We start from the raw sequence: 27,048 nt of genomic DNA, 5'->3' as shown, positions 1-27,048 counted from the left end.
TGACTGCTATTCCAGAGTTGCTGAAGCAGAGATATCATTATAGCAAATATTCTGCTCAATACCACAGATTTACTTGTCAGTTGCTTGACCATATCCCTTAGTGACTGACTATATGTACATCTCTGATCCTGAGCAGGAGTAGTGGGGGAAGCATCATAGCCATGTGTTGAGAGGGATTCTTTGAAGTTTGAATAAACATAACAAAAGCAAAGTTTGAAGGTAATATTAGCCATTTTTCATACTTTGTTGGGGTAAGCAAATAGGAAATAACAGCTCCTACCCAAGGATAAAAAACCGTGTTACACAGTGTTATATTGTAATGGAGTATATCATAAATAATTGCTTTGCAGACATATCTAATCTCAACATGGTAAAATGAGCATCCACCTCTTCAAAGAGAACTGAATTTAAAATACTAAGTTATTTCAGAAAACTTGTTATACAAGACAGATGTGTGAGAATGTTGTGAAGGAGTATATATATATATATTCAATTAGAGGTTAAATTAGCCTCATTAAGTGATAGTAACATCCAATGAATTACTGGTCCGATATTTAATATTTATTGTGAATAATAATAATATTCATAAAATAATATGTTTATATATAAACCATGGTTTATAATCATTCAAAAGAAGAGTAAGAAAATGGGGATATAGCATTTAATAAAAAGTTATCATCTGCAAAAATCAGACAGTCACTTACAGCTGTTTCAATTAAGCCTAAAAGATTAAAATAGCAATTATTAAAGCCATTATACTAGGCAAAATCTCATCAGAGGAGTAGAAAACAGATATATTGTTAGGTTTTTAGGTGTTGAATTTTAGAATCATCGCAGCAGATGATAATATAATAGATGCCTAATATAATGGCTTTAATAATTGTTATTTTAATCTTTTAGGCTTAATTGAAACAGCTGTAAGTGACTGATTTTTGCAGATAATAAATTTTTATTAAATGCTATATCTCCATTTTTTTACTTTTCTTTTGAATGATTATAAGCCATGTTAAATAATACATGTAATTCCTAAGTCATTAAGCTGGCAGAATTGTTAACGCACCGGGAAAAATGTTTATTTCATCCGTTTTTACGTTCTAAATTCAAATTCTGCCAAAGTCGACTTTCCTTTTCATCTCTTTCTCGGTCGATAAAATAAGTACCAGTAAAGCATTGGGGGTCGATGTAATCGGCTTACACCATCCTCAGAAATTTCTGTCCTGGTGGCAAGATTTGAAACTAATATATGTGACGCCTGTCAAATGTGTTGTATGCTACTTTCTTTCGTTTCTTCACTCAGTCTTGTGTGTGTGTATATTTGCATATACATATGTGTCAGTATGTGTGTGTGTGAGAGAGAGAGAATATGTGTGTATGAACTCAGTAGAACCAACGACCATCTAACAGCTGGTAGTGAGAGACCCCTGATCATTGTTTAGGCATTCTCCCTGGGGAAACGACATCCTTGATGTAACGCCTGTGACTTTCTTTGTATCCAGTGATGACGACCAGCAGTTCTCAGTTTTTCTTTGCTTATGGATCCCTTTGAGTTCTCTTTTATTTTGGTGGACTCCCGTAGCCACTCTAGCTTTAAAAGTTAATTTTACAGAAACTTCTATCAAATTTTGTATTTCGTCTTTCACCCGTGAACGGGTGAAAGACGAAATACAAAATACAAAGTCTTTTCATGGACCCTTAAAGTACTACTGTAGATCCTCAATTTACTATTTTGGACCCCGACTGAGAATCACTGTAGACTCGGTCTTCTTTTTGGCAAATGCATTCATCGTTTAGAGAGTGGGTTGGTCCTGTGTAAGGCCTCTCCACACTTTAAAAAAAGTTTCGAACAAGCATCGCTTGATTTTTGACATCGCTTATTATGTGTTGTATACTTTGGATGGTCGTAACCGAAAAAAAAAGGTAAAAGACTCACCCTGATAGGGTGATGGCATTATGTGTGAGCATGGGTAATCAGCTCTCTGAACACCTGCTGCAAGAAGCGTCCATCGTTGCTACATCTGTGCCAAGAATTGTAGATCCAAAGCAGAACTCAAAAGTCACATTCGTGCTGCTTTAAGAGAACAACGAAGCAGTGGCGTTTCCTGAAATCGAGCTGCGGTCATCATGTCCATGTATATTATATCAAAGGCTCACCGTTCACGGGAGACTCAGCTGTTCACAGCAACTGTCAGCCATGTTGTCATTTCTTACTTTCCCAGAGAATCCCCAACATTTATTCCAAAATGATTGAAGTAATTGTTATCTCATCAGCTCAGACTCCATCTTGTGTATCAGAGGACATAAAGTAGGGGGTGGGGGTGCATTAAGTAAACTTCACTTTAAAAAAATAAACCTTGACAATAAAAATGTTCAGAAATAACAGGTGAGGCTGATGAAATAAACCAAGCATGGAACAAAATAGAAATTGGTTGTGTGAGTTGGGCATTGAACTTGTAGATCTATAACGTGAAGGGAGGTTCGATTCTGGCCGACTTCACCGACATTGTGGCCGCCCTTATGTAACAAGCATTCGTCAGAGTCTCTATTTAAATTCTATGGTTGTTGTTATTGTAATCGTAAAGTCATGTAGTCAAACGGATTCCAACTGTGGTAATATGACTCTTTGATGGATTCTGGGGGCTAAATGATCTAATATGGCCTTTCCTTTTTCTTAAGATAGTTGTGAATTAAGGGAAACTTGGGTGCTATTTCTGCAATGATCAGTGACAGCGTAGGAACTCCTATTATTGATTTTTTTAATGGTAAAGTTTGGTCTGAATCACACGAGTTTATGCAAGTTTTGTGATGCAACCCAATTCAGTTTCTGCTTCTCGTCCACTTTTTCATTCTCTGACGAATTTGCGACTCCCGTTTATGGAAATATCCCCAATTATGGTAAGCATGGATCAAGTTAAAGTCTGTTTGCCATTTCTTCAGATTAACCAGTTCATGCGAGATTCCTTTCAGGCAGCCGTCCACAATGCCACAACTTTCAGACACAATTTATGTTATTTTGCAAATTCTTCATGAAGGTTTTAGACTCTATAACTGTGGCTTTTCAATTTAACCAAATAGTTTTGGAAAATATAAAAGAATCGAAATTATTTCGCCAGAACTGATCCCACCCCATCTAAGGTCATGGCCCCACTTTGTTTCCACTAAGCACCTCTGCTACTGAGAAACAGCTTGTTCTGGATCTTCTTCGAGGATATGTCCTATAATGTTGAGACACTCTCCAACTTTCGTGCTCTAATTCGTATCTCAATCTCATTCCAAGACCAATGACAATTCCTCTTTGACCAACAAATTCCATCTTCACCTTATTTCATATCACATGTAGGAACTCCTATTATTTCATATCACATGTAGGAACTCCTATTATTGATATTATTTCATATCACATGTAATTAATTTGGTATATACCCCCAACAGCTCGGTTGAAGTTTCTTTGTTGCCATCATATTTCTAAAACTCTTACGCGAAACTGCAAAGAGACCTCTTTTATTTGTGTTTGTGATTCTTTTTCTATGGCAACCAACAGGATGTACTTTTGTTTCTCTTCTTTGATTGCTTAAACTTATCATAGTTGTTGAAACATTCGTCTGAACTCCTACAGCATTTCACGTCTGCTCTTTGTAAAAACGTCTTTTAATCTTAAACCAGATTCGTCCCCCACCATCAGTTGATCTTTAGGGAACATAATCCTATTGGGTTAGGGTTAGGGTTAGGGTTAGGGTTAGGCAACGACTTCGCTCGAATGCTTTTTCACATGCCACCGGCACAAGTACATATATCATACTAGCATGGAAAGCGGACATTAAACGATGATGATTATATACACACACACATAATTTTTATCATTGTTTTAATGCCCACTTGCTTACATGGGTTGGACAGAATATTGTTGAGGTGGAGAATTTCTACAGCCAGATGCTCAACAAGATAATTTTTCTCCATTACCAGACACGTTTCCACTGCTTACACGATGGTGATTCATTTAAAACTCATGTGATGTCAAACCGAGAAAGTAACACACAACACACATATACACCAACCTTCTTTCAGTTTCTGACTACAAAATTCACTCAAGGTTTAGCTCTGCCCAGAGCTGTAAGAGAAGGCACTTGCCCACAGTGCCATGCAGTAGGATTGAACCTGGAACCATACGGTTGGAGAGTAAACCTCTTACCACACAGCCACGTCTGTGTTTTATATCATCATCATCAAAGACACACTTTTCCAGCTGTACTACCACCAGGTCATGTTGAGGTCAGTTTGACCAATCCCAGCCCTTTCTTACTTCTTTTGGTAAAGGATCAAAAACAAAGTCCACAGCGCAAAAAGGGAGACAACTGCAGTTATCATTCATTCGATTGTTTTCTCATACACATTTATTCATGCTGTGACTAGATCTGAGATTGTGTATTAAAAACAAAGCAATTACCATATTCTAACGTGTATAAGGAATCCTTTTTTGTCAAAAATTAGGTTAAAAAATATGGGAGTTTCTTATACATGGATAGTATTATAATCCCTTACAAAACCTTTTTTTCCAAATTTTAGGCCCTCAGAATTAGGGGGTTCCTTATACACATTAAAATATGGTATGTTGTAGAATGACCATTTCAAAATGCATTAGAACTGTTAAATTTGCCATATTTTTTGAGGTGTCAAAAATTAATGTTGCACAAACCAGGCCCAAGAACAATTCCACTACAATAATTGTTGCAGTGAAACTGAATTTAAAATGTAATTACAGTTTTTTATTTTTTTGTTTTTTTTTTAGATGATGAAAATAGTTTTCTTGATATATTAAAAATATAGTTCACAAGTTTCTGCAATCTCCATCTGCCCCCCCCCCCCCCACTCCAACTTCTAAACAAAACTTAACACGCATATCAAAATATTTATATTAAAATAAGTTATTTTTTAGATGAGAGATGCTAATAATAAAATAAGACTGAAATTTATAGAAGTCCACCAAATTATTCCCCCAATTTAAGACACAGTTGTCTCTGGAGATATTTGACACCCCTCCCCACCTGATGTATGAGGATAGAACTAAAAGACTACATGGTATTTAGTCCTTCATTGAAAGGATTCTGCCAGTGGGTCAACAATATACCTCTATTGCACCTGTGGGATATTAATTACAATTTTTTCTAACAGGTGTACACAGCAAGCAGAGTTTAGGAAACAGAATCACAAGTTGCAATGTTTATGAAGTGAACTTGCTCCAAGAATGAAAGGAAATTCCTGATCTTGACCAAAGGTTCACAATTATGAATGAAGGGATGAGGGTAGTGTTTGTAGAGGTGGTAGGGGTGCCAACTAAAACTGAGCTTAATATATGACTGGTATATTATTTCATAAACCCCAGAAGGATGAACAGAGGATCTGAACTCAGAACATAAAAGATATAACTTAAATACAACAAAGCACTCCATTTTCTGCCACTCTGCTTCCTTAATAAAGGCACAAGGCCTGAAATTTGGGGGGAGGGGGTGGTAAGTCAATGACATCGACCCCAGTATTCAGCTGGTACTTAATTTATCGACCCTGAAAAGATGAAAGGCAAAGTCAATCTCAGTGGAATTTGAACTCACAATGTAAAGATGGATAAAATGCTGCTAAGCAGTTTGTCCGGCATGCTAACAATTCAGCCAGTTCACCACCTTAATAATAATAATAATAACAATAATAATAATAATAATAATAATAATAATAATAATAAATGCCCGGATGCTGTACCATGCAGTGGCTCTCATGGATTCTGATCTTAATTGATTGGAAGTGTTATCATGTACATTGTTTTGTCTTGGTATAAAAAGATGGGCTACAACAAATATTCTGCTTAATACCACAGATTTGCTTGTCAGTTATTTGACCTTAATCAGTTGAGCATGTCCCTTGGTGGCTGACAATATGTGCATCTCTGATCATGAGCAGAAGTAGTGGGGGAGCATCATAGCCACGTGTTGAGAGGAATTCTTTGGGGTTTGAATAATTCACCTTTGGAAACATGGGTGTTTTGCTCAACATCCTTAAACGAACCTTATTCAGGGACCTTTTGAGCAGGATGGGCTACTCGACCTGAAGAAGATTCTAACTGGGCCCCACCTGCGAGGTCATGCACTGTTTATTTTGATATGAGATCACCATGTCGCATACATATAGTTGTGATGCATGTACCTGGTGTACCCTTATCAGACAGGTAGTCATGATGGGTATATTGGGCTTCGTATATTTTACCCCAGTGTCACTTTGATGGCATGCACTGCTCTCTCACTCAATAATAATAATAATAATAATAATGAAAGAAACAAAGACATTAGTTAAGAAGGGTTATACTCCTTTTTTTTAAAAAAAAGAAAAAATGCATTCAATCAGTTTGAAAGTGAAATAGTGAAATGTGTCAGTTATTTTGTAGAGATATCTGGCAGTGGACATTATTGCAGGCACACTGTTGATGGTGGGTGGGGAGAGAGAGAGAGAAGGTGAAGTATGAGAGAAAAAGGTTGAGAAGGGGAGAGAGAAATGGATGGATGTGATGGAGTAGAAACATTTGATGGAGTTTCCTATTTCACCCGGTCCCAGCGCCATATTGTGCCGTCGTCACAAACAGAGAGAAGGATGCTGCCATCACGACTAAACGCAGTCTGTCGTATCGCTGTTGAACATTTACTGTTTATCAGAACAGTGCACCTGAGAAAGAATGGGAAAAAGAAACATTTTGTAGGAGAATGAAGACAAAAAGTCACTAAGTCTGGTGGGTAAATTCATTGTTATGATTTGGTCAGAAGAAGAAGAGGAATTATCATGTTTGCAAGGCATCTGTAAGGTTGAGGTAGGAAAGGGTCTTAAAAGGGTCTTCGTAGCATTGAAAGATGTTCAAACACAACAAGCAACTCACTTTCAGGGCAGAAACCTGGACTAAACGCTTGTAACAGACTGGGCCCCACTAAAGGCACGGAAGGACCAAAAGGTGGTGTTAAATATGTCAACGGATCACGTCTTGAAAAACTGGTCGCTATTAAGCGCTTACAGTCACATCTTACAAGTCAAAAGTTCTCTAATTCTAATACCATTTCTGCTTGTCTTCCCTTCAGATGGTCAGTTGGTAACCCCAGGGTTTAGAAATAGTTCACCTGTTGTTTAACATTTCATTTTCAATATTTTGAATATTTTAAGACTGAAATATCAAATAAACATACCGCCCACCCAACTCATCTACATTCTGCATGGTTCAATAGATTTCTAATCACTTCCTTATTATCATTATAATATTGAACCATGTCGTTAGGTATAGAAATAATTGTAGGGTTAGAATTAACGCATTGGTCACATGTATTCCATGGTGACCTTAACCATGGCATGTGAAGGCATATGACTTAATGGTTAAGAGTATTCAGCTCATGATCATAAGATCGGGAGTTCGATTCCTGGCAGTGTGTTGTGTCCTTCAGCAAGACACTTTATTTCACACTGCTCCAGACCACTCAGCTGACAAAAGTGAGTAGTACCTGCAAATTCAAAAGGGGCCAGTCTTGTCAAACTCTGTTAAGGGTATGAGTGTCTGTGGGGTACTCAGCCACTTGCATGTTAACTTCATGAACAGGCTGTTCTGTTGATCGGATCAACTGAAACCCTTGACTTGTAACCAACAAAGTGCCAGTTAGAAGCCTGGCACATTCTATGCACCAAGGACAGATGAAGAAACTGACAGAAACTGGGGTCTCCATCTTTGAGAATGTCGAACTCACCATCTGATCCCTGACAATAACACTTTTGAGATGACAATGGTCATCATTGTCATCCTCCTCAATAATGATAACAGGGTCCCCCCAAAAAGTAGTCGGACATGGCATTATTTACCTGGACATTGTAGGGTCATCCACATCCATGTCCCATACAAACAGCCGACCAACTTGATTACCAAGTGCCATAACCTGCAAAGAAACCAAAATCATTACAAGGGATCACTCAACCATGACTAAGACACACATCGTCCGGCAAACAGAGGTTACGGAAGGTCACTGAAATAAAGAAGATTCAAATATTCCATAACACAAATTGATAAACCCTGACTGTGTTTATCTGAAATAATAATAATCATCATCATCATCATCGTTTAACGTCCGCTTTCCATGCTAGCATGGGTTGGACGATTTGACTGAGGACTGGTGAAACCGGATGGCAACACCAGGCTCCAGTCTAATTTGGCAGAGTTTCTACAGCTGGATGCCCTTCCTAACGCCAACCACTCAGAGAGTGTAGTGGGTGTTTTTACGTGTCACCCGCACGAAAACGGCCACGCTCGAAATGGTGTCTTTTATGTGCCACCCGCACAAGCCAGTCCAGGGGCACTGGCAACGATCTCGCTCGAAAATCCTACGGGAGCCAGTCAGGCGGTACTGGCAACGGCCACGCTCAAAATGGTGCATCTCATGTGCCACCCACACAAGAACCAGTCCAGGGGCACTGGCAACGATCTTACTTGGCTTGCCGGGTCTTCTCACGCACAGCACATTTCCAAAGGTCTCGGTCAGTAGTCATCGCCTCGGTGAGGCCCAATGTACGAAGGTCTTGCCTCACCACCTCAGCCCAGGTCTTCCTGGGCCTACCTCTTCCACGGGTTCCCTCAACTGTTAGGGTGTGGCACTTTTTCACGCAGCTATCCTCATCCATTCTCACCACATGTCCATACCAGCGCAATCGTCTCTCTTGCACACCACAACTGATGCTTCTAATGTTCAGCTTTTCTCTCAAGATACTTACACTCTGACGGGTATTCACATTGACATTACACATCCAACGGAGCATACTGGCTTCATTCCTTGCGAGCTTACGTATGTCCTCAGCAGTTGCAGCCCATGTTTCACTGCCATGTAGCATGGCTGTTCGTACGCATGCGTCATACAGTCTGCCTTTTACTCTGAGTGAGAGTCCCTTTGTCGCCAGCAGGGGTAAGAGCTCTCTAAACTTTGCCCAGGCTATTCTTATTCTAGCAGCTACACTTTCAGCGCACCCACCCCCACTACTAACTTGGTCACCCAGATAGCGGAAGCTATCGACTACCTCTAGTTTTTCACCCTGGAATGAGATAGAAGTTGTTTCCTGTTTGTTTACAGTCTTTATTGCACCTGAACATCTGCCACAAACAAAAACTAACTTGCTAGTTAACCTGCCTTTGATGTTGCTGCACCTCTTATGTGTCCATAGCTTGCACCAGGTACATCTTATAGAGTTACTACCTACTCCTTTTCTACATACTGAGCAGGGCCATCTACCTGAAGGGGTTTGTGTTTTATCTACCTTCCTACTTATTAGGATTTTGGTTTTAGCTAGGTTGACTCTAAGGCCCTTCAATTCTAGACCTTGCTTCCACACCTGAAACTTCTCCTCTAGTTCTGATAGTGACTCCGCAATTAGGGCAAGGTCATCAGCATAGAGGAGCTCCCAGGGGCAACCTGTCTTGAACTCCTCTGTGATTGCCTGGAGGACTATGATAAATAAGAGGGGGCTGAGGACGGAACCTTGGTGGACCCCTACCTCTACCCGGAATTCATTGCTGTACTCATTTCCAACCCTCACCTTACTGGCAGCATCTCTGTACATGGCTCGCACAGCTCTCACTAACCATTCTTCTATCCCAAGTTTCCTCATTGACCACCAGATAAGGGATCGGGGGACCCTGTCAAAGGCTTTCTCCATGTCAACGAAAGCCAGGTACAGAGGTTTATCCTTAGCTAGGTATTTCTCCTGCAACTGTCTCACTAGAAATAAGGCATCAGTAGTGCTTTTACCTGGCACGAACCCAAACTGCATCTCATCTAAATTGATTCGCTCCCTAATTAGTTGGGCTATGACCCTCTCTGTAACTTTCATAACCTGATCTAACAGCTTGATGCCTCTGTAATTATTTGTATCTAAAGCGTCACCTTTACCTTTGTAGCAGTTGACTATGATGCTGCTACACCAGTCATTGGGTATGACTCCTTCGTCTATCACCTGGTTCGTAATACGGGTGACTAGGCTATAGCTAACACTGCCAATGATGATGATGATGATGAGGGTGGTATCAAATTTTGGCACAGGGTCAGTAAGTCTGGGGGTGGGGTAAGTCTATTAGATTGACCCCAGTGCTCAACTGGTGCTTATTTTATTACCAACCCCTAAAGGATGAAAGGCAAAATAATAATAATAATAATAATAATAATAATATACAAGCTGCATGGTAACCACACTAGAGCAGGTGCCACATAAAAAGCACCCCAGTCCAGTCTGTGAAGTGGTTGGCATTAAGAAGGGCATCCAGCTATGGAAACCATACCAAAACAGACATTGGAGCTCAATGCAGTCATTGGACATATTGGGATCCAGTCAAATTGTCCAACAAATGTCAGCAGAGAAAACAGGCGTTAACCTGAGCTCTGAACATCAACAGCGCATCACAAACAACCAATATATTTAGATACAACAACAACAACAACAATCCATTTTGATGAGAAGAGTAAGTTTTTCACCCACCTTTTGCCAATAATCCATAGAGAACCTCATATACCAGATATCACACTCACGGTATTCGAATCTGTGTAAGATGGTTGTTGTGGAATCTGAATGCTTTAGATCGGTTTGGTTGAGGTGACCAGGTTTCCAACAGACAATACAGTTTTCACATGACTGAAAGAGATGCAACTTATAAAATTAAGAACAGGAAGTGTGGGTAGTTTCAAGATTGGGAACGGGGGGAGTAAATTTGGCAGACTGGGAACAATTCTTCACAGATTTGAGGCAAAATAGATTCTTGTTTCTTTTCTGGTTTTAAATTTATTTTCCATATCAGTGGAGGGGGGGGGGGAGTTGCAAATTTCATCATCTATATTAAAAAATGTCTTGTCCAGCAGCATAGCACAATGGCTGTAAACAGGACAGAATGTATGATGAAGCAGTTAATAGTCCAATATCTTCATTGCTCAAAGAGTTCTTGAAAATTTCCAACTGAAATTTCAATTCTAAGGTTTTTATATTCCTGGTGCTTTCCACCCTCCAACATCTGAACACTCAAATGTGAAGTGTGGGTGGTCATGCCTGTTTTTCACTTGCATGGCTACATTTGATGTCATCATGATGAAAATAAAAAGAGAACATTGAGGAAGCTGTTGTCTCCAGTGAACAACAAAAGGTTTCTCCCTTTATTGGTGAGTCATTAAACATGGATAAAACAATGAAGCTACATGGTTGTGATTACATTAACATTGAATGTAGAAGACGAGTGGAGGGTAGAGAGGAAGAACAAGATAAGAGACAGACAGACAATTGATGGCAGTGGGTGACACTAAATGAATCAGTCAATGTTGATGGGAGACAAATGCACAGGTTTTGATGTGACAAAAGCTGGCAGAGGAAGACATAAGAAATTATGAAGATGGATCACAAGTGGTGATACGCTGTATTATATCAAACCCTTGTCTGTATGGGGAAGAAAAGATGTTAAATATCTACAAATATCCACTTTCTTTCTTCTCCCTGGTACAAACAATGTGTTGCTATTAAACTACAACTGAAATGGAGAAGTCAACAGCCTTACATTTGACACTAAATCTATTATACTCCAGACATCCACATCACACAACAGGTTTATACTGTAACCTTATAGCATTAATATTACTGTAAACCTAACAATAGTCTTGAACCAGGTTGTTTTAACATTTAATTTCTTTTATAAAATACTACACAACTGGTCTAAACTGCTTGTGATACTATCCATAATCTTATGAGTGAATACATGCCTATAAATGGATGTGGTTTGTGTGTACACACACTAACACATATGTTGAATGCGTTTACAAAGGGGTAAAAAAGTACTCAGCACATAAACTAGAGTATATATATTTTATCAGAAACTGAAGCTTCTAGAAACTGGGTTCTGCGTTGCTAATTATTCACACATACACACACGATTTATTGTTGGTTTATCTGGTGTGCAAGGGTCAATACAAATTTACTTGAAATATATTTATTAAATCTTTTCACTGATTAATATTTCACAAACCCAGAATAACAGGATTCTTCCATTAATTATTAAAAGTTACACAAATATTAAATAACTCACTTGCCCTTCGTATTTTATACATACACATAGGATTTTATATTTGTTGAAATGAAACTGGTTACCTTCGATAAAATAAAACGTCCAAGCCAACGAACACAATCCACGTAATTTCTGTGGATGTCACGGGTGGAGAAATCTGGATAATGGTTGGATACTGTGGGGAATGGTCTAGAAATGAAAGAGAGAGAGATAGAGAGATGATCAAAACTTTCTTAAGGTTACTAATAGTATATCAATACAACAAAGCCTCTCTAATTCTCATCTTTTAACGTCCATCTTCCAAGCTGGCATGGGTTAAACTGACTTTCAAAATCAGGTTTTGGAAGAAAGACCAGGAATTTAAAACAAAAAGAAATTTGGAAATAAATAAACATCAAAAATAATCTTCAGATGAAATCCTGAGAAAGCTTTCTAGTGTGAAAGATAATCTCATCTTAATCTGCTGAGTCAGATAAAGATATTCTTTAACTCAAAAACCATGACAAAATCTTTACCTCATTGTCAGCAATAATGGAAGAAATGAAATTCCAAACCATTGTGATTGTTATAAGGATATTAATTACACACACACACATGCATGTGTCTATCTGCCACCACCACTTGACAATTGGTGCTAGTGTGTTTATGTCTCCATAACTTATCAGTTCAGCAAATTGTATCGATAAAATAAGTACCAGACTTTGAAAAAAAAGACCTGAGATCAATTTGTTAGACTAACATTTTTGAAAGCAGTGCCCCAGCTTGGCCACAGTCCCCAATGACAGAAACAAGAAAAAGGAAAGGTCAATCCACATTACCTGTTGTTTTTGGTACTGTTGTATGTGTAGGAATCTTTCATTGCTTTGATGATAGCGTCTGTCTTCAAGTTCCAAATTTTCAAGGAATGGTCCATGCCACAAGACACAATGAAACTGCCATCAATGTTGAAGTCCTGAAAGGATAAAAACAACAACAACAGTTTTCAAGTTTTCATCTCCTTTAACCTTGGAATTTCAATAAAGATGAGAAATAAATCCATCTCTTGTTATCTACTGGACTACCAGGCTCACTGAAATAACATAAGTGGCTGAGTACTTCACAACAATGCAAGTCTCTGACAGTGACAAGGCTGTACCTTTGAAATTAAAGGTATAATCCCTAAGGTAGGCTTCTGTACAGTTTCCATCTTCCCAGTTTCACTCACAAGGCTGAGGGTTGGTGTGATGAATGGTAAAAGGTATCAGTCCAAGATGTCAAGATACTCTTTCTGTCACCAACTCTCACCTGTTTCCAAGCAAGGAAATATTTCTCCATGATTAGACATGCTTTTTCATGGAAGACTGGAAATGAACAACAACAATCACATGACACTTATGCGGATACATCTCTCTCATACACACAAATATAAATATGAGTATTACAATTATTTAAAACAGTTTGATTCGGCCCATGTGACTTAAAGTTTTGTAGTCAAACAGGGCTGAACATGGTATATGGGTGAGTGAGCAAACAAAAGAAGGTACTTAATGCATTTAGTAGGAGTTAATACAAAGAACAGTGGAGATTTACATAATAATAATAATAATAATAATAAAACTCACTGCACTTAGAACTTCATCTCGGTGACCATCAACTCCACCAAAAATTGCTACACATATATCTGTTTTGATGTTCCATATTCGTAAAGCATGATCTAAGAGGAGACAAAAAGAATTTAAACACAGTATCACATGTAATGCAACGTAAATACACAATGCCAGACTGTAGAGAATGGTATTGAGAGGAAAATGTTGTATACTTAGTGAATCATTAGAATAAAGGAGGTCCTCCCTTGATCTGACTTGGCAAGCATGAGCACAAGTCAGGTGGGCAAACCCGCTTTTGTTTGAATGCTTGACATGCAACTCCCTGAGAGACTGTTTTACAGCAGGAGAGACTCAAAAGCTTTGAGATCAACCATGACACCTGAAGAATGCAAGCACAAAACGGTGCTCTGCCTGGCAAAGCTGCACCAACAAACGTGCCACCCGCCACAAACAGAAAAGAATTGCAGCTGCACAAAGAAAACATGAAGAATGCAAGTCCAAAGTGAATTCCTTGCCTTCAGTGCCAACTGACCACCACTGCCTGACCTTGGTCATGCCTCAATGTCTTCCCCCATGTGACCGAGGACAAACTAATAAGAATAAAGGTCAACTTAATACCCCCCCACCCCACCCCGCTGAACCACAGATGTTTGGAAACGTCCGGTTCTTCAGCTCCAGCATCTCTAACATTAACTGCAGCAGAAACAGATTCCATCACTGTTTACTGCTTTATTCAATGTCACCCTCGTCAGCCTCTGGAAAGGTCTTAATTAGTCATTAGCCACAGAGGTTGAGAAATAAATTATTTTATTCAGACAAATAAACACAGGCAGAGTTGCATGATCAAGAAGTTTGCTTCCCAACCATGTGGCTTCGATTTCAGTCCCAGCTGGGGCAACACTTTGGGCAGCTGCCTTCTACTGTAACAAAAGACGGATCAAACCTTATGAGTGGATTCGAGAAGTAGAAACTAAAAAAAAAAAAGACCATTGTGTATTTATACTGGGATGAAAGTTGTGAGGGACAGTTCTTTTGTCAATGACCTGTCTGCTGCTCACATATTCAAAACCACAAGGGATCTCTTAGGGTAAGGATTAAAAACATGAAGGGACATTTAGCTGTAAAACAACGTTGCAATAATATATTTGTCTAACCCAGTGGTTCTTAACCCCTTTTGATCCCTATTTTACTCTACTGGACCCTCATAACCATTTGAAGTTTTAAGAAATTCAATTATATTTTTATAATTAGGTCCAGTCTATGCCAGCATGGATGATGATGAAGATGAATAAAATATTATAAGAAATTGTATAAAAAAGTTGTTATAATATTTGGTTGTAGTCTAACCAATTTACTGCAGATAAACTTCAGCAATGAAATCTTATGTGGACCCTGGTTGAGAACAACTGGTCTAATTAATGCAAGTATGGAAAAATGGAAGTAAAATAAAATACTTCAGTGAGATACAAATTGATAATCTAAGAACAAATTATCCAAGATTTTACTCATCTAAACACTGATTCCTCAACAACAGGAATAATCTCTGCAACAACAATTAGAAAAGTAAGTTAAAACAACAACCACTGCCACCATTTTAATGTCCATTTTTCCATGCTTGCATGAGGCAGATTTTCTATGGTTGGATACCTCTCCTGTCCCCAACCCTCACCTGTTTTCAAGTAAGGTAAGATTTCCCCTCCCATGACCATCAAGTAAAATTAATATAATCAAGTGGCTTACCTTTACTCACAGATAACATCATGTTAGGGTATTTGGGGTGGAATCGCAGTTCATTGACAGCATTGCCATGCCCTATAAAATTCTGAAAGTAAACAAAGAACAGGCTAGAGTTTGAACCCTTGTAGTCAGGGAAGTGGAAGGGAAATTTTTGAAGAAAAACAGAGCAAAACAGTGACAGGCAATCAGTGCAGGTAGAAAGCATGCTGTAAAAATATGTAACAATAACAGCAGATACATTGTAGGTTTAGCAATGAATGTTGTATGAAATGCAGTTTATGGCCTGGTAATGTTATGTCATGAATAAGAAAATGGAAAGGCAAGTTGACTGCACTGAAACATTTATTACCTAAAGTGAAACACAGCAAATGCTAGGACATTAATAATTGTCAATACATTACATAAATTCAAATGCTTATAGAAATTGAAGATGAAAGGTGAGAAAAACGTGAAGTCTAGCATCAAAGACTCTGGTTGCAATTCTGTTCTCGCTGAAGCTGCAAAGTGAATACACTGCTCTCATTGTTGAAGATCCAAAACCCGCTCATAGAAAACTCACCTGCCTAAGGAATTAGTGGGAAAAATCATCTCTTAAATAGCTGACATAGGGACACTAGGCTAGTCCATCATGTTAAAGGGTGGACAATCCAAGTAAAGCTAAATGGACTGGACCATCACGTGATGAACCAAAAATAGGTAGCTAAAAGTAAAAAGCCACAATGTGGGCAGCTAACGGTCAAGAGTGATCATGCTTTTGCTACATAAAGTATAAAAATATGTAGTAATAATTTCAAATTTTGGCACAAGGCCAGCAATTTTGGGAGACGGGATTGGTACTTATTTTATTGACCCTGAAAGGATGAAAGGCAAAGTCAACCTTGGCAGAATTTGAACTCAGAGCATAAAGACAGGTGAAATGCCTCTAAGCATTTGGCCTGGAGTCGTAACGATTCTGCCAGCTCACCACCTTAATAATAGTAAGAAGAAGAATTATCATAATGGTTTACCTTGATGCATTGCATGGAGACAGGACTTATTATTCTTATAATGCCTCTCATCCCACCTGTGGCCAACAATGGTTGACCTGTCACATCATCAAATGTCCAAGCACAACAATAGAAGTTTTCCTCTGTCTTGCATGAATTAAGGACACAACACAACACACAATTAACAACACCCAACACCATAGTTCTTACCACTTCTACAGCCCTACATCTTTCATTAACCAGTATTCATGCCAGCAGGGATCATTGATTCATATCAGATGACCCCCCACCCCCACCCCCATAGTCATGTGTCCATTACACACCTAATTACTTCTTTAGTCCACTTAACAACTAAATCGGTCTCCTCCTCCTCCATCACCCATATTGCAGCCATCAATCACGTTGATTACATATCAACAAAACTGAGGTGATATGAGCCGTAGTTCTGTCTCTTCCGACTTCATCCAGTGATTGAACCAATGGAAGACAAACGTCCAACTAAATAGATTCACTCTTTTTAGTTGGACATAGTTGGCTCTGAACACACACTTCTAGTCATTAATTGAAGCTGAATTATCTTTGTTTCAACAACTTCCAGGTTTTGACTCACCTCATCCACCAACCTAATTCGTTTATATCCTCATGTTAGTCCACTAACTGGAATCTCTTAAGTTCTTGGTTTCTATCAATGCTGTAATCCTCAGCACCAATCACACACAACCTTCCATTGATTTACCTTCATCAGAGCAGCCTAAAGTGTTACGACCCTTTTTGGAAGGAAATTCTTTTTTTCTTTTTTTTCTTTACTTTGTGGACAAAACAATATTTCAGGCTGAGCTATCAATTATTTTCACAACAGATCTGCTTCCAACCTGTTGTAGTGTTGACATTGCTGCCAATCATAGGCACCAACAAAATCTCCAAGCATTCACAGACTTTGGAACATGATCAGCAGTTATTTTATCAATTATGTAAAGTCATTTGCTGACAGGATTAAAGAAGAAATATAGAAGAATAAGATAAGTCTAACATTTAAACCAGCCACATCTGGCCCCAAATATTCTGTCTTACATTTAAACTGACTAGATCCAGCCCCTCACACCTACCCTATAATGTCTAACTAAAAATAAACAGTCACATCATGGAAATCTTGAAGCTACAAGATAATGCATGATTAATTCAAAACAATGTGAATAAATAAGCATTACATTGGACAGAGAAGTAATCTGAATGCTAAAAGGTTAAACAAGATACCGTTAAGGATCCAGCGTGAGGCCCTGCCGTTGGCATCATCTTTTGCCCTCTTTCCATAATTATAAATTAGTTGTACAAATCTCATTCATCCTGTTTGGTAGTTAAAGAGAACATTCCAGAATAGACTCAGGTAAAAAAAAGGATACAGAAGGGTCAGCGTAGGCTTGTAGAAGTTTGATTTTACCATTCTCGTGACATTCGTAGATGCCAACCTGTGAAAAAATATACAAATGTTAGATGATGACAACAACAACAGCAATAATTAAAGATAAATAAGAGATGAGGAGAAGGAAGAGAGGTTTTAAATTATTTGGAATTAAACAACAATAATCCTCTTATCTTTTACTTGTTTCAGTCATTAGACTGTGGCCATGCTGCGGCCCTGCCTTGAAGAAATTTTGGTCAAATGAATCGACCTCAGGACTTATTTTTTGTTTCAGCCTGACACTTATTATATTGGTCACTTGTCAAACCACTAAGTTACAGGGATGCAAACATACCAACACTGGTTGTCAAGCGATGGTGGAGGATAATCACTGACACAAAAACACACACACACAAATGCATTTGTGTCTTTGTGTCAGTGATTATCCCCCACTATTGCTTGACAACCAGTGTTGGTATGTTTGCATCCCTGTAACTTAGTGGTTTGACAAGAGACCAAATTCGCCGAGCAAAAAGGTTTACGATCTGACGTCTGTACACCAAGCCGCTGCAAGATGGGCACTGGTGCATGTTTCCCAGCTACATGGTTTCGGGTTCAGTCCCACCGCGTGGCATCTTGGGCAAGTGTCTTCTGCTATAGCCCCAAGCCAACCGAAGCTTTGTGATTGAATTTGGTAGGCGGAAGTTACTGCCGTGTGTGTATATGTCTGTGTATGTGCCTCTCTCCAAAAGAGAGAGAGAGAGGGATATATATATATATGACAGCTTCTTTCAGTGTCTGTCTACCAAATCCATTCAGAAGGCTTTGGTTGGCCTGTGGCTATAGTAGAAGACAGTTGCCCAAGGTGCTCAGCAATGGGACTGAACCGAGAACCATGTGGTTGGGAAGCAGGCTTCTTACTGCACGGCCATGCCTGTGATTATTACATATTAAAATAGAGTGTGGTAGCAATCAGAACATATTGTGAAGTGTTAGAATTAATGCGAAGAACACTGTTTGGGATAGAGTGTGAGAGGGTGGATAAGCAATATGAGAAGAGCTGGGTGTATTATATAAACTATAATTTAGCTGTGTGGGTATTTAAGAACAGTCATGAATGGCAATGCAAACTATACAGTACAGCAGTGTGGGTCTTGGCTTGTATGGTAAAGCAGTGAGGGTAAATTGTGTGGTGTGTACAGGATTGGAAGCAGGGGTATGGTGTGGATTGAATAGTATCACTGCATTGGCATGTTGCAGATAGTGTCACATGTCACTGTATGTTGGTGTAGCCAATGTAACATGGTTGTTCATATGTTGCACATTTGGATGCTTTGTAGGATTCAGGTGGTGACTGAAGTAGGTTAAAGCAAGCTGGATGTGATTTGTTCAAGAGACTCAAAGTTCCTCCTGTTTTAACTTGGTTGCTTTATAAGAACATATAATATTCAAGCATAGAACAACCCATGGCCTGGAGTCTAATTTATTGCAGATATTATTTATAGAAATTACGGTATCACCAAATGCAGGGCTGGATAGCAATCTGACTGGTAGGTCATTATCTCAATTTACTTGGGAAAATAGAAAACTGTACAAGGTTATTTGTTTTTCAAGAAAAACATGGAGATTTTTGTGCAATCATTTCCGTGTGTGGAGGTTTTCTGCATGTCAACAGACAAGGAAGAGGTTGTAAGTCCTTACCCTGTTGCTACCAACTGTAGCAAAGATTATTGGTTCTCCTTCCTTATGATTGTAATTGACCTGTACCCCAAAAATGGGTTGTCCATGATCTTCCTGGATGAATAAAACAAAGAGAAGAAAATCAGACAAATGAACAACACAGAGTCATTAGTGTGGGGTAAGAGGGTACAAGGGAGTTTGGGTTGGAGGATAGTGAATAGTTGACAACAATTTCATCAGCCCCAAAAGGATGGACTCAGAACATAAAACTGTGGAGCTGCCATCCATTGTTGTCATAGTTACAAAGCTTTCTGACATTGACACAAAATCACAAACTGGGGAGGGATTGATTTAAATACTCTCCAAACAGGACTGGTACTTTACTGGTCAGTTTATGTGAGCTCTGTACTTGGCCTGTACTTTCTTTTTATTGAGGGAAGAAAGGCAGATGTAATGTCAGAGGGATTTGAACTCAGAACATGAAGAGATCTAACTAAATACCACAAGGCATTTGTCAGATGCTCTACCAATCCCACTATCAACAACAACAATAATGGTTCTTCGCAAAAACACAAAATTGATGGAGAAGAATAACTGATTACATCAACCTCACTACTTGACTCGTACTTTATTTCCAGCAGAATGAAAGGCAGAGTAGACTTTGAAGGGATTTAGTATAGCTCTGGATCGAATAGAAACCATGCCAAAAGAGACAATTGGAGTCTGGTGCAGTGCTCTGGATTGCTAACTGCTGTCAAACTGTCCAACTTATGCCAGCATGGAGAAGGGGCATTCAATGATGGCAATGATCAATCAATCGATAACAATCTAGATATTGCATTAATCAATAAAAATGCTAAAACAAAAGAAAAATTCTTCACTTACTTTCAAATAATTTACAAGCTTATACTGAAGTTTTGATTTTCGAAACCGATTCTTTCCTCGTCCATAGCGCCGAGTATTGTTCTGTGGTGGTGTCTCACTTGGAATTGTATCATCTATTGTGGCACTGGTTGTACTGGACATGTCATCCTGTCAACAGACAAGAAAAAAAAAACGAAGAATCAATAATACTTTATATGGTAAAATTAACGAAAAGTCAATGAAAAGGAAACTAGAATATGGTGTGGCATTCACAGGGTTAAAAAGCCTGATCATCAAATAAAGCCTCCCCCACCAACACTATGTCTCCATACAGTGCTTCTCTAGACTGTGGGGAGACCATCTCTTTCCAGACAACACTTACAAGGTGTAAAACTCAGCATAGCAATGAAGCACACAACAGGTACACAGTGTTCTGGCTGCTTACAATGTATGTAAATGTCATCTGCAACCCAAGGAACTTTTTAGGACCAGTACTTAACTCTACAAGTTAGGTCAGGGATCCCATCACAGGTTGATGAGACTTGTTACTGGTACCACGTGGACCAGTTCTACCTGTTTCATAGTCAGGTGGTCAGCAATTAAACTGGCTCCCCTACTTGAGTAGCTCGCTGTAGTTGCGAGGGGGGGGGGGGTATCTGGACACCCAACAGGATTAAAAGCAAGACCTGTCAAAGTCCAGATGAGCTCGTTGTAAGCCAATGGCCATTGAACTGGGGAAGGCAATGACATACCAACCCAGTATCTCTGTCAAGAAAACATTATGAAAGAATCCAGATGAAGCAAAGCTGTAGCTTCATCCAGTGGGAGAAAACTCACGCTTAATCTGGAAGTCTTTTGCTCAAGTGTCATCAAAGTCAAAATATCCAACACACGATGACACCTTTGATGACTTAGGTTTGGTTTTAAGCAGATGAAAGGTGAATGCACTCCTGACTAGGGTACTGGTCCATCATAGGTCCTAACTAGGGTACTGGTCCATCATAGGTAACATTCTTCAATGAACTGAGACCCATTTCCAACAGAAGGCTTTGTACAAGTTATGCCATGTTTTACCAGAAATAAGACAATTTTGTTTAATGAACAGTTTAACAATACAAATGATTAGAAAACCTGTTACATGATGACAGCAGTTGGTCATAGTATTTACGCTAGGATCTGTTAGTCTGCAACAAACTGAAGATGCTCCACAGATATCCAAAAGTGGATCCATAAAAAAAACTATATGGTTATTATGAACATGTCAATGTTCATAATAAAGTACCATATATGGGCATATTTGTCTTTGGAACCAACTTCCAAGACAGTAAGGAATGATTTGAGGAGGATGAGGCAATGACTGAGACCTTTGGCATTATGTCATGCTTAAGACCCATCAAGCTATTGTGGCAGATATTGGTGTCATGCAAATGGCACCTGTGCTGGTGACACATAAAAGCACCTATTACATTCTTGGAGTGGTTGGCATTAGGAAGGGCATCCAGCTGATGAAACCATGCTAAATCAGACTGGAGTCTGGTGCAGCCCTCCAGCCTTGCCAGCCCTGGTCAAACCATCCAACCCATGCCAGGATGGATAACGGATGCTAAATGATGATGATACAGGAATAATTAGCAGTAAAATCACCATCATGATTCCATGTCCATTTTCCATGCTGGCACCGAATGGATGGTTTGACAGGAGCAGACAAACCAGAGAGCTGCACCAGGCTCCAGTTCTCTGTTTTGGCTTGGTTTCTATGGCTGGATGCCCTTCCTAACACCAACCACTTCACAGAGTGTGAACTGGGTGCTTTTACACAGCACCAGTACAAGTTTTTTATACTTGGAACCAGTACAAGAATTTTATAGGAGGAACTAGTATGGGTGCTTTTTAAATAACACCAGCATTTGAAAAATATATTCTTTCAAATTCTGTATAAGCTGTTGATAACTTCCAGTACCTCGGTTCCAAAATAAGCAATGACAGAGAGTTGCAAAGACATGATAGAGTAAGCAAAGCGTGGACATTTTTCAGAGAATTATTAATTCTGTTCATAACAAAGGAATTCTTTTCTCCAATTGTAGAATAGATAGTATTAGGGGTGTATGGCATTAGAATATGGGGATTATGGAAAATGTGAAAAGGGACGACAAGAAGGAGGCAAGCATGCTTCGCTGGATGTAAAAGGTTAGAGTACATGAATGGTAGAAGCACAGACAAAAATTGGGTTGAATCAGATGTAAAGCTTATTAGTAAGAAAAATGCGTTGGTCTGAATATTTGAGGTGTAAAGGGGGAAAATGAGGACATGAAGCATCAATCAATCAAAATAGAAAGGAACAGTGGAAGAGGAAAAGCAAAAGAGGAAGAAGTGGTTGAAGTTTTATCTCAGGAAGCTGAACAAAGCGACTGCAACAAGTGGCCAGATGCTATCGTGAAGGCGACTCACCCCCAACCCATGCAAGCATGGAAAAATGGACTTATACTGCTTGTAGTGGAAGTTAGCCTGAAGTGTTTTCTCATCCGGGCGAGAGAGAGAGAGAGAGAGAGAGAGAGAGAGGAAGTTTCTACAGAAAAAAAAAACTGACAGAAAGTTAGTAAAGAGGGGAGATAATTAGTGACAACTTCAACAAGAGATTTTGAAACTATGAAGAATTTTGGTTAAATTTCTTCTCAAAAAACAAAATTCTAAGACAATCAAAAGATCTGGTTTTGTGAAGCTAAGACTAGCGGGGATTGAACAAGGTTTCAAATGGATCCAAAATATTTGGTAATAATTTCTTCAGCTTAATGCGAGACATGTCAAAAATTTTAATACGACTAGGACAAACTTATTCTTGTTTTATAAAATCTTATGGAACCTCAGATATTTGAGGTGAAAATAAAAAATGAAGATGTTTTAATGTAATGGAAACAGAGACATAAATGAAACATAAAGAAGTCGAAACCTCCATAGACCCGTTTGTCCTAGACTAAGCACCTTTCCTTTGTATTAAATAATTTTGTTAGTTTTTAAACATAGGTCAGTCACGACGGAGTAGGCCCACTTGGACTACATTATCTAATGTGTCCTTTGCGGTGCGATTTAAGGGAGAGTTGGTTACTCTTTATAGCAGATTTAATAGCATGCCGGACGAAATGCTTAGCGGTATTTTGTTTGTCTTTACGTTCTGAGTTTAAATTCCGCAGAGGTCGACTTTGCTTTTCATCCTTTCGGGGTCGATAAATTCAGTACCAGCTGCGTACTGAAGTCGATCTAATCGACTGGCCCCCTCCCCCAAAATTTCGGGCCTTGTGTCTAGAGAAGAAAAGAATATTTATAGCAGATTTAGTGACTGCATAATAATCGGTCAATATAAATATCTTCAACCGGGAACAAAAAAGAAACAAACCAGCCTGGTGGATGTTAACAAGTATGTAGAAAACGAAAATGCAAAAAAAAAAAAAGGCTCATGACCCTGTGGGAGGGGACTTTCGGAAAATTCACAAGATCCGATTTTTCCACTCTACGCACAAGGCCTGGAATTCTGGAGGAGTGGGTACGTCGATTATATGGACCTCAGTGCTCAACTAGCCCTTATTTAACCGACCCCGAAAGGATGAGAGGTAAAGTCGACCTTGGTGACAATATAATAATGATGGAGATTAAACACAAGACGAATTTATGTGAGAGAGGGAGTGAACACCAAATTATCTAAAAAGCCTGAATCAGTTTCCTCTCCTTTACTGTATTAATAACATTTTAAACATTAAAATTCAAATTGAAGACGACAAATGTTGGAATGAGCACAATGGTTCTTTTCACAAAACAATGAAAAACACGAATAACCAGGATTTGGAACCGCATCGTTTAGTTGGCCTTCAGCCTTTTACCGAGACATTAGTGATTAAAGATACTCTTTCGTAATTCTTAATGTCAGAGAAGATATTCAAAACAGAAAAGTAATAAAAGGAAAAAGAAAATTAAGATTAAATAAAGAAATGAAGACTTAAAAACAAACCATGCGATGTGTGTGTAAGCAGACGCTAACACTTATTTATATAAAAATGTACGTATGTATATACATATATATATATATATATATATAAAATTATGTATATACACACATATATGTGTGTCTATAATAGACAGAGGGAGAGGTTTATTGTATATTAGTTGAAGCGTGTGTGTAAAGAGGGAGAAAGTTTGAGAGAAAATCTCTTTAGGAAAAGAAGAAACAGGTAAATCATGATTGTGTTGTGTTTAACATTGTACATACATTGTCATCGCCAGATCCATCCTGAGACAAAGAATGTCTGGGCCGTTTCGAACTGGACAACGTGCTGCTTCCTTCACTGTCCGACATCTTGACAACAACAACAACTGAAAATGAAACCTGGTCACGTGATATCACCGGCTTCAGTTCGGCGCGGGAAATCAAGTCCCACGCTTTCAGCTGGTCCCCTTCTTAGCTTCATTACGCTTATGGCTTTTCCTTTACTTTCGTCGCGTATTTGTATATTTTAAAATAATTTGGTATTACTTCAGTATTTTAATTATTTCCATATATATTAGGTATATTTTAAAAGGGTTTTTTTTGGTGTTGTTTTAGTCTTTTAATAACTTTGTAACTGCTAACTGGGTTTTCTTTTTGGTAAACTTGCCAAATCCTTTATTTAAATCCGTCGATTTCGTTTTTCGACCTAACAATTGTCTCTTACTCTAATTTATTTTTACAAAAACAAAAAAAAAAGTAATAATAATTTACTTGTAATTTTCATTTTATACATGATTGATATTCAGTTTTAGTTTAAATTTAAATATATATAAATCTTATTGGTTCAAACAAGGTTTTCTTTTAACAACAAATATATTTGGGGAGAGGGGTAAACTCAACCAAAGAAAACCTGTACGTGATCGCTTGGTTTGCTAGAAATAGCAACCAAACCTACCTCGTCACACCGTCTTTCAAAACGAATGAGATATTGGATAGCGTGATCCTGTATGTATTGGGCGTGAAAATTAGACAGGACCACCGTTGATCATAAGCTTGTTTCGATAAGGGATGACCTGGGGCTAAACGTCCTTTCTTGTATAACAATGAAAGCAACGTTACTGAGTCTTTCAGCTGAAAGCACAGTTTAATAATTCAAACTGTTTTTAGCAAAGGACACTGGATAACGTAATCCGAGATATACTGTCTGAAAAATAATAAAAGATGGGATGGTCACGGCTGTATTGCCAATTGATATGGGGTCTCAGTGGGAAGCTTAATTTAATTTATAAAAGCGATTTTCGTTTTCTATAACAATGACCAGAAACGTTATCAAGTGTGACGGTGTAAACTAAAAATGTGTCCCTCCTAATTTTAATGAAATGTCTCAGATTGTAGGTACTTTTTTTAAAAACTACTTTAGAAACGAGTGTGTTTTTAGTAACAAAAATGTTTTGTAATTATGCCGAATTAGAGGCGGTAGAAGCCATTCAACTATTGTTACATTTTTGAAAAATATGCGAAAATTTGAGAAAAATAACTGCAGAAATATTGTTATCTAAAAAATTGTGGGAAGAACTCAGTCAGGAAACAAAAAAAATCATGGAAATTAGATGGAAAAATTCAAAAAATATAAATGATTAATTCACATGTCGAAGTCATTTGTCGCCTAACTTACTAGAAACAGTAGCTAAATCCCTTAAGTTATGTACTCTACCGTTAAAAAAAAAATGAAATGCATAACGTCTGAAACCCTTACTATTTCTTTATTACCCTTAAGGGGCGAAATACAGAAAGGACAATACAAGACAAGACAAACATGTGGGTAGGTGAAAAACGGATGAAAGTGTGAGATGTAAAGAAGACGCTCGACCCCTCATCCGAGCGCCATCGTTTCACTTTTGATTACTTTTAAAGTATTCAGAAACATTAATATTCAAATTCGTATTCAAATTTGGTGCACTTATCATAAAAGGAGTTTCTTTTTTGTCTATTTTTATTTCAACGTATCTCACCTGGTCCTCGAACTTCTCCAATTTCTTCTTATCATTTGTCTCGATTATTACACCTCCCAAATGCGTTGGGATTTCATTCCAAACATTTACCAATGTTGTGCTTTCCCAGCTTTTGATTTCGGTTGACAGTTTTTCATTTGTTAGTTCGTAAAAAATTAATAATTTTATTATTTTTTTATTTTACGGGGAGGGGGTTGGGAGTTTTGGGACACCTGTGAGTGCACGCAAGTTTTTTCCATGTCGGCCGGGGTAGGGGAGGACCGATGGTTGCAGGGGAAGGTGTGGCAAAGTGAGCTTGGGTGGGAGCTGGGTGAGCGTGGGGTGGGACTCATCACTGCCAGTTTGTGTCTTCCTTTTTTCTCCTTTTTTCCATCTTTTCCCATCCTTCTTCTCTTATATCCTTTGGTGTTGTCTCCGTGTTGGTTTCTGGTGGAGGCGGAGGTGCGGTATCCTTTTTGGCTTTGGTGTCAGCGGGTGGTGAGGGGCAGTTAACCCTAATATGACCCTTTGGGCCACATTGATAACACCTAGGGATTCTGCTTTCCACTTTAACCTTCAGTACTACATCTTCCGCAGTGATGGTTTCAATTATATTTCCGATGTCTTCTGGGGTGGCTTGAATTAATAACTCTAGTTCTTGCCACTGCCAGTTCTTATGGGCCATGCAAGTGGCTTGGAAGACCACCACTTTCATCTCACAGTTGTACATGATGAAAC

General features: G+C 38.6%; 1 protein-coding gene across 2 annotated transcripts in view; it reads right to left on the bottom strand.

The window, feature by feature from the left end:
* Positions 1–6,332: 6,332 nt before the first annotated feature.
* Positions 6,333–27,048, bottom strand: part of LOC106883345 (polycomb protein EED) — a 37,890-nt gene continuing 17,174 nt past the window's right edge. Inside the window, exons 1-12 of one of the 2 annotated variants that reach the window (XM_052971323.2) lie at positions 24,602–25,662; positions 20,365–20,511; positions 19,501–19,593; positions 17,801–17,866; positions 16,422–16,547; positions 15,418–15,499; positions 13,693–13,784; positions 12,910–13,043; positions 12,175–12,280; positions 10,528–10,680; positions 7,873–7,946; positions 6,333–6,702 (exon numbers count right to left, since the gene is read on the bottom strand). In XM_052971323.2, coding sequence (XP_052827283.1) covers positions 6,576–6,702; positions 7,873–7,946; positions 10,528–10,680; positions 12,175–12,280; positions 12,910–13,043; positions 13,693–13,784; positions 15,418–15,499; positions 16,422–16,547; positions 17,801–17,866; positions 19,501–19,593; positions 20,365–20,511; positions 24,602–24,688 — 1,287 coding nt within the window. In that variant the 5' untranslated portion in view covers positions 24,689–25,662 and the 3' untranslated portion in view covers positions 6,333–6,575. Of the gene's footprint in view, positions 6,703–7,872; positions 7,947–10,527; positions 10,681–12,174; positions 12,281–12,909; positions 13,044–13,692; positions 13,785–15,417; positions 15,500–16,421; positions 16,548–17,800; positions 17,867–19,500; positions 19,594–20,364; positions 20,512–24,601; positions 25,663–27,048 lie in introns of those variants that run through there. The other variant, XM_052971324.2, reaches the window with a different exon arrangement.

This window comes from Octopus bimaculoides, chromosome 10 (genome assembly GCF_046866305.1).
Source record: "Octopus bimaculoides isolate indiv1 chromosome 10, ASM4686630v1, whole genome shotgun sequence".
Taxonomy (NCBI): Eukaryota; Metazoa; Mollusca; class Cephalopoda; order Octopoda; family Octopodidae; genus Octopus; species Octopus bimaculoides.
The sequence above is the reverse complement of the archived record's forward strand: the minus strand, read 5'-3'. Positions and strand labels throughout refer to the sequence as shown.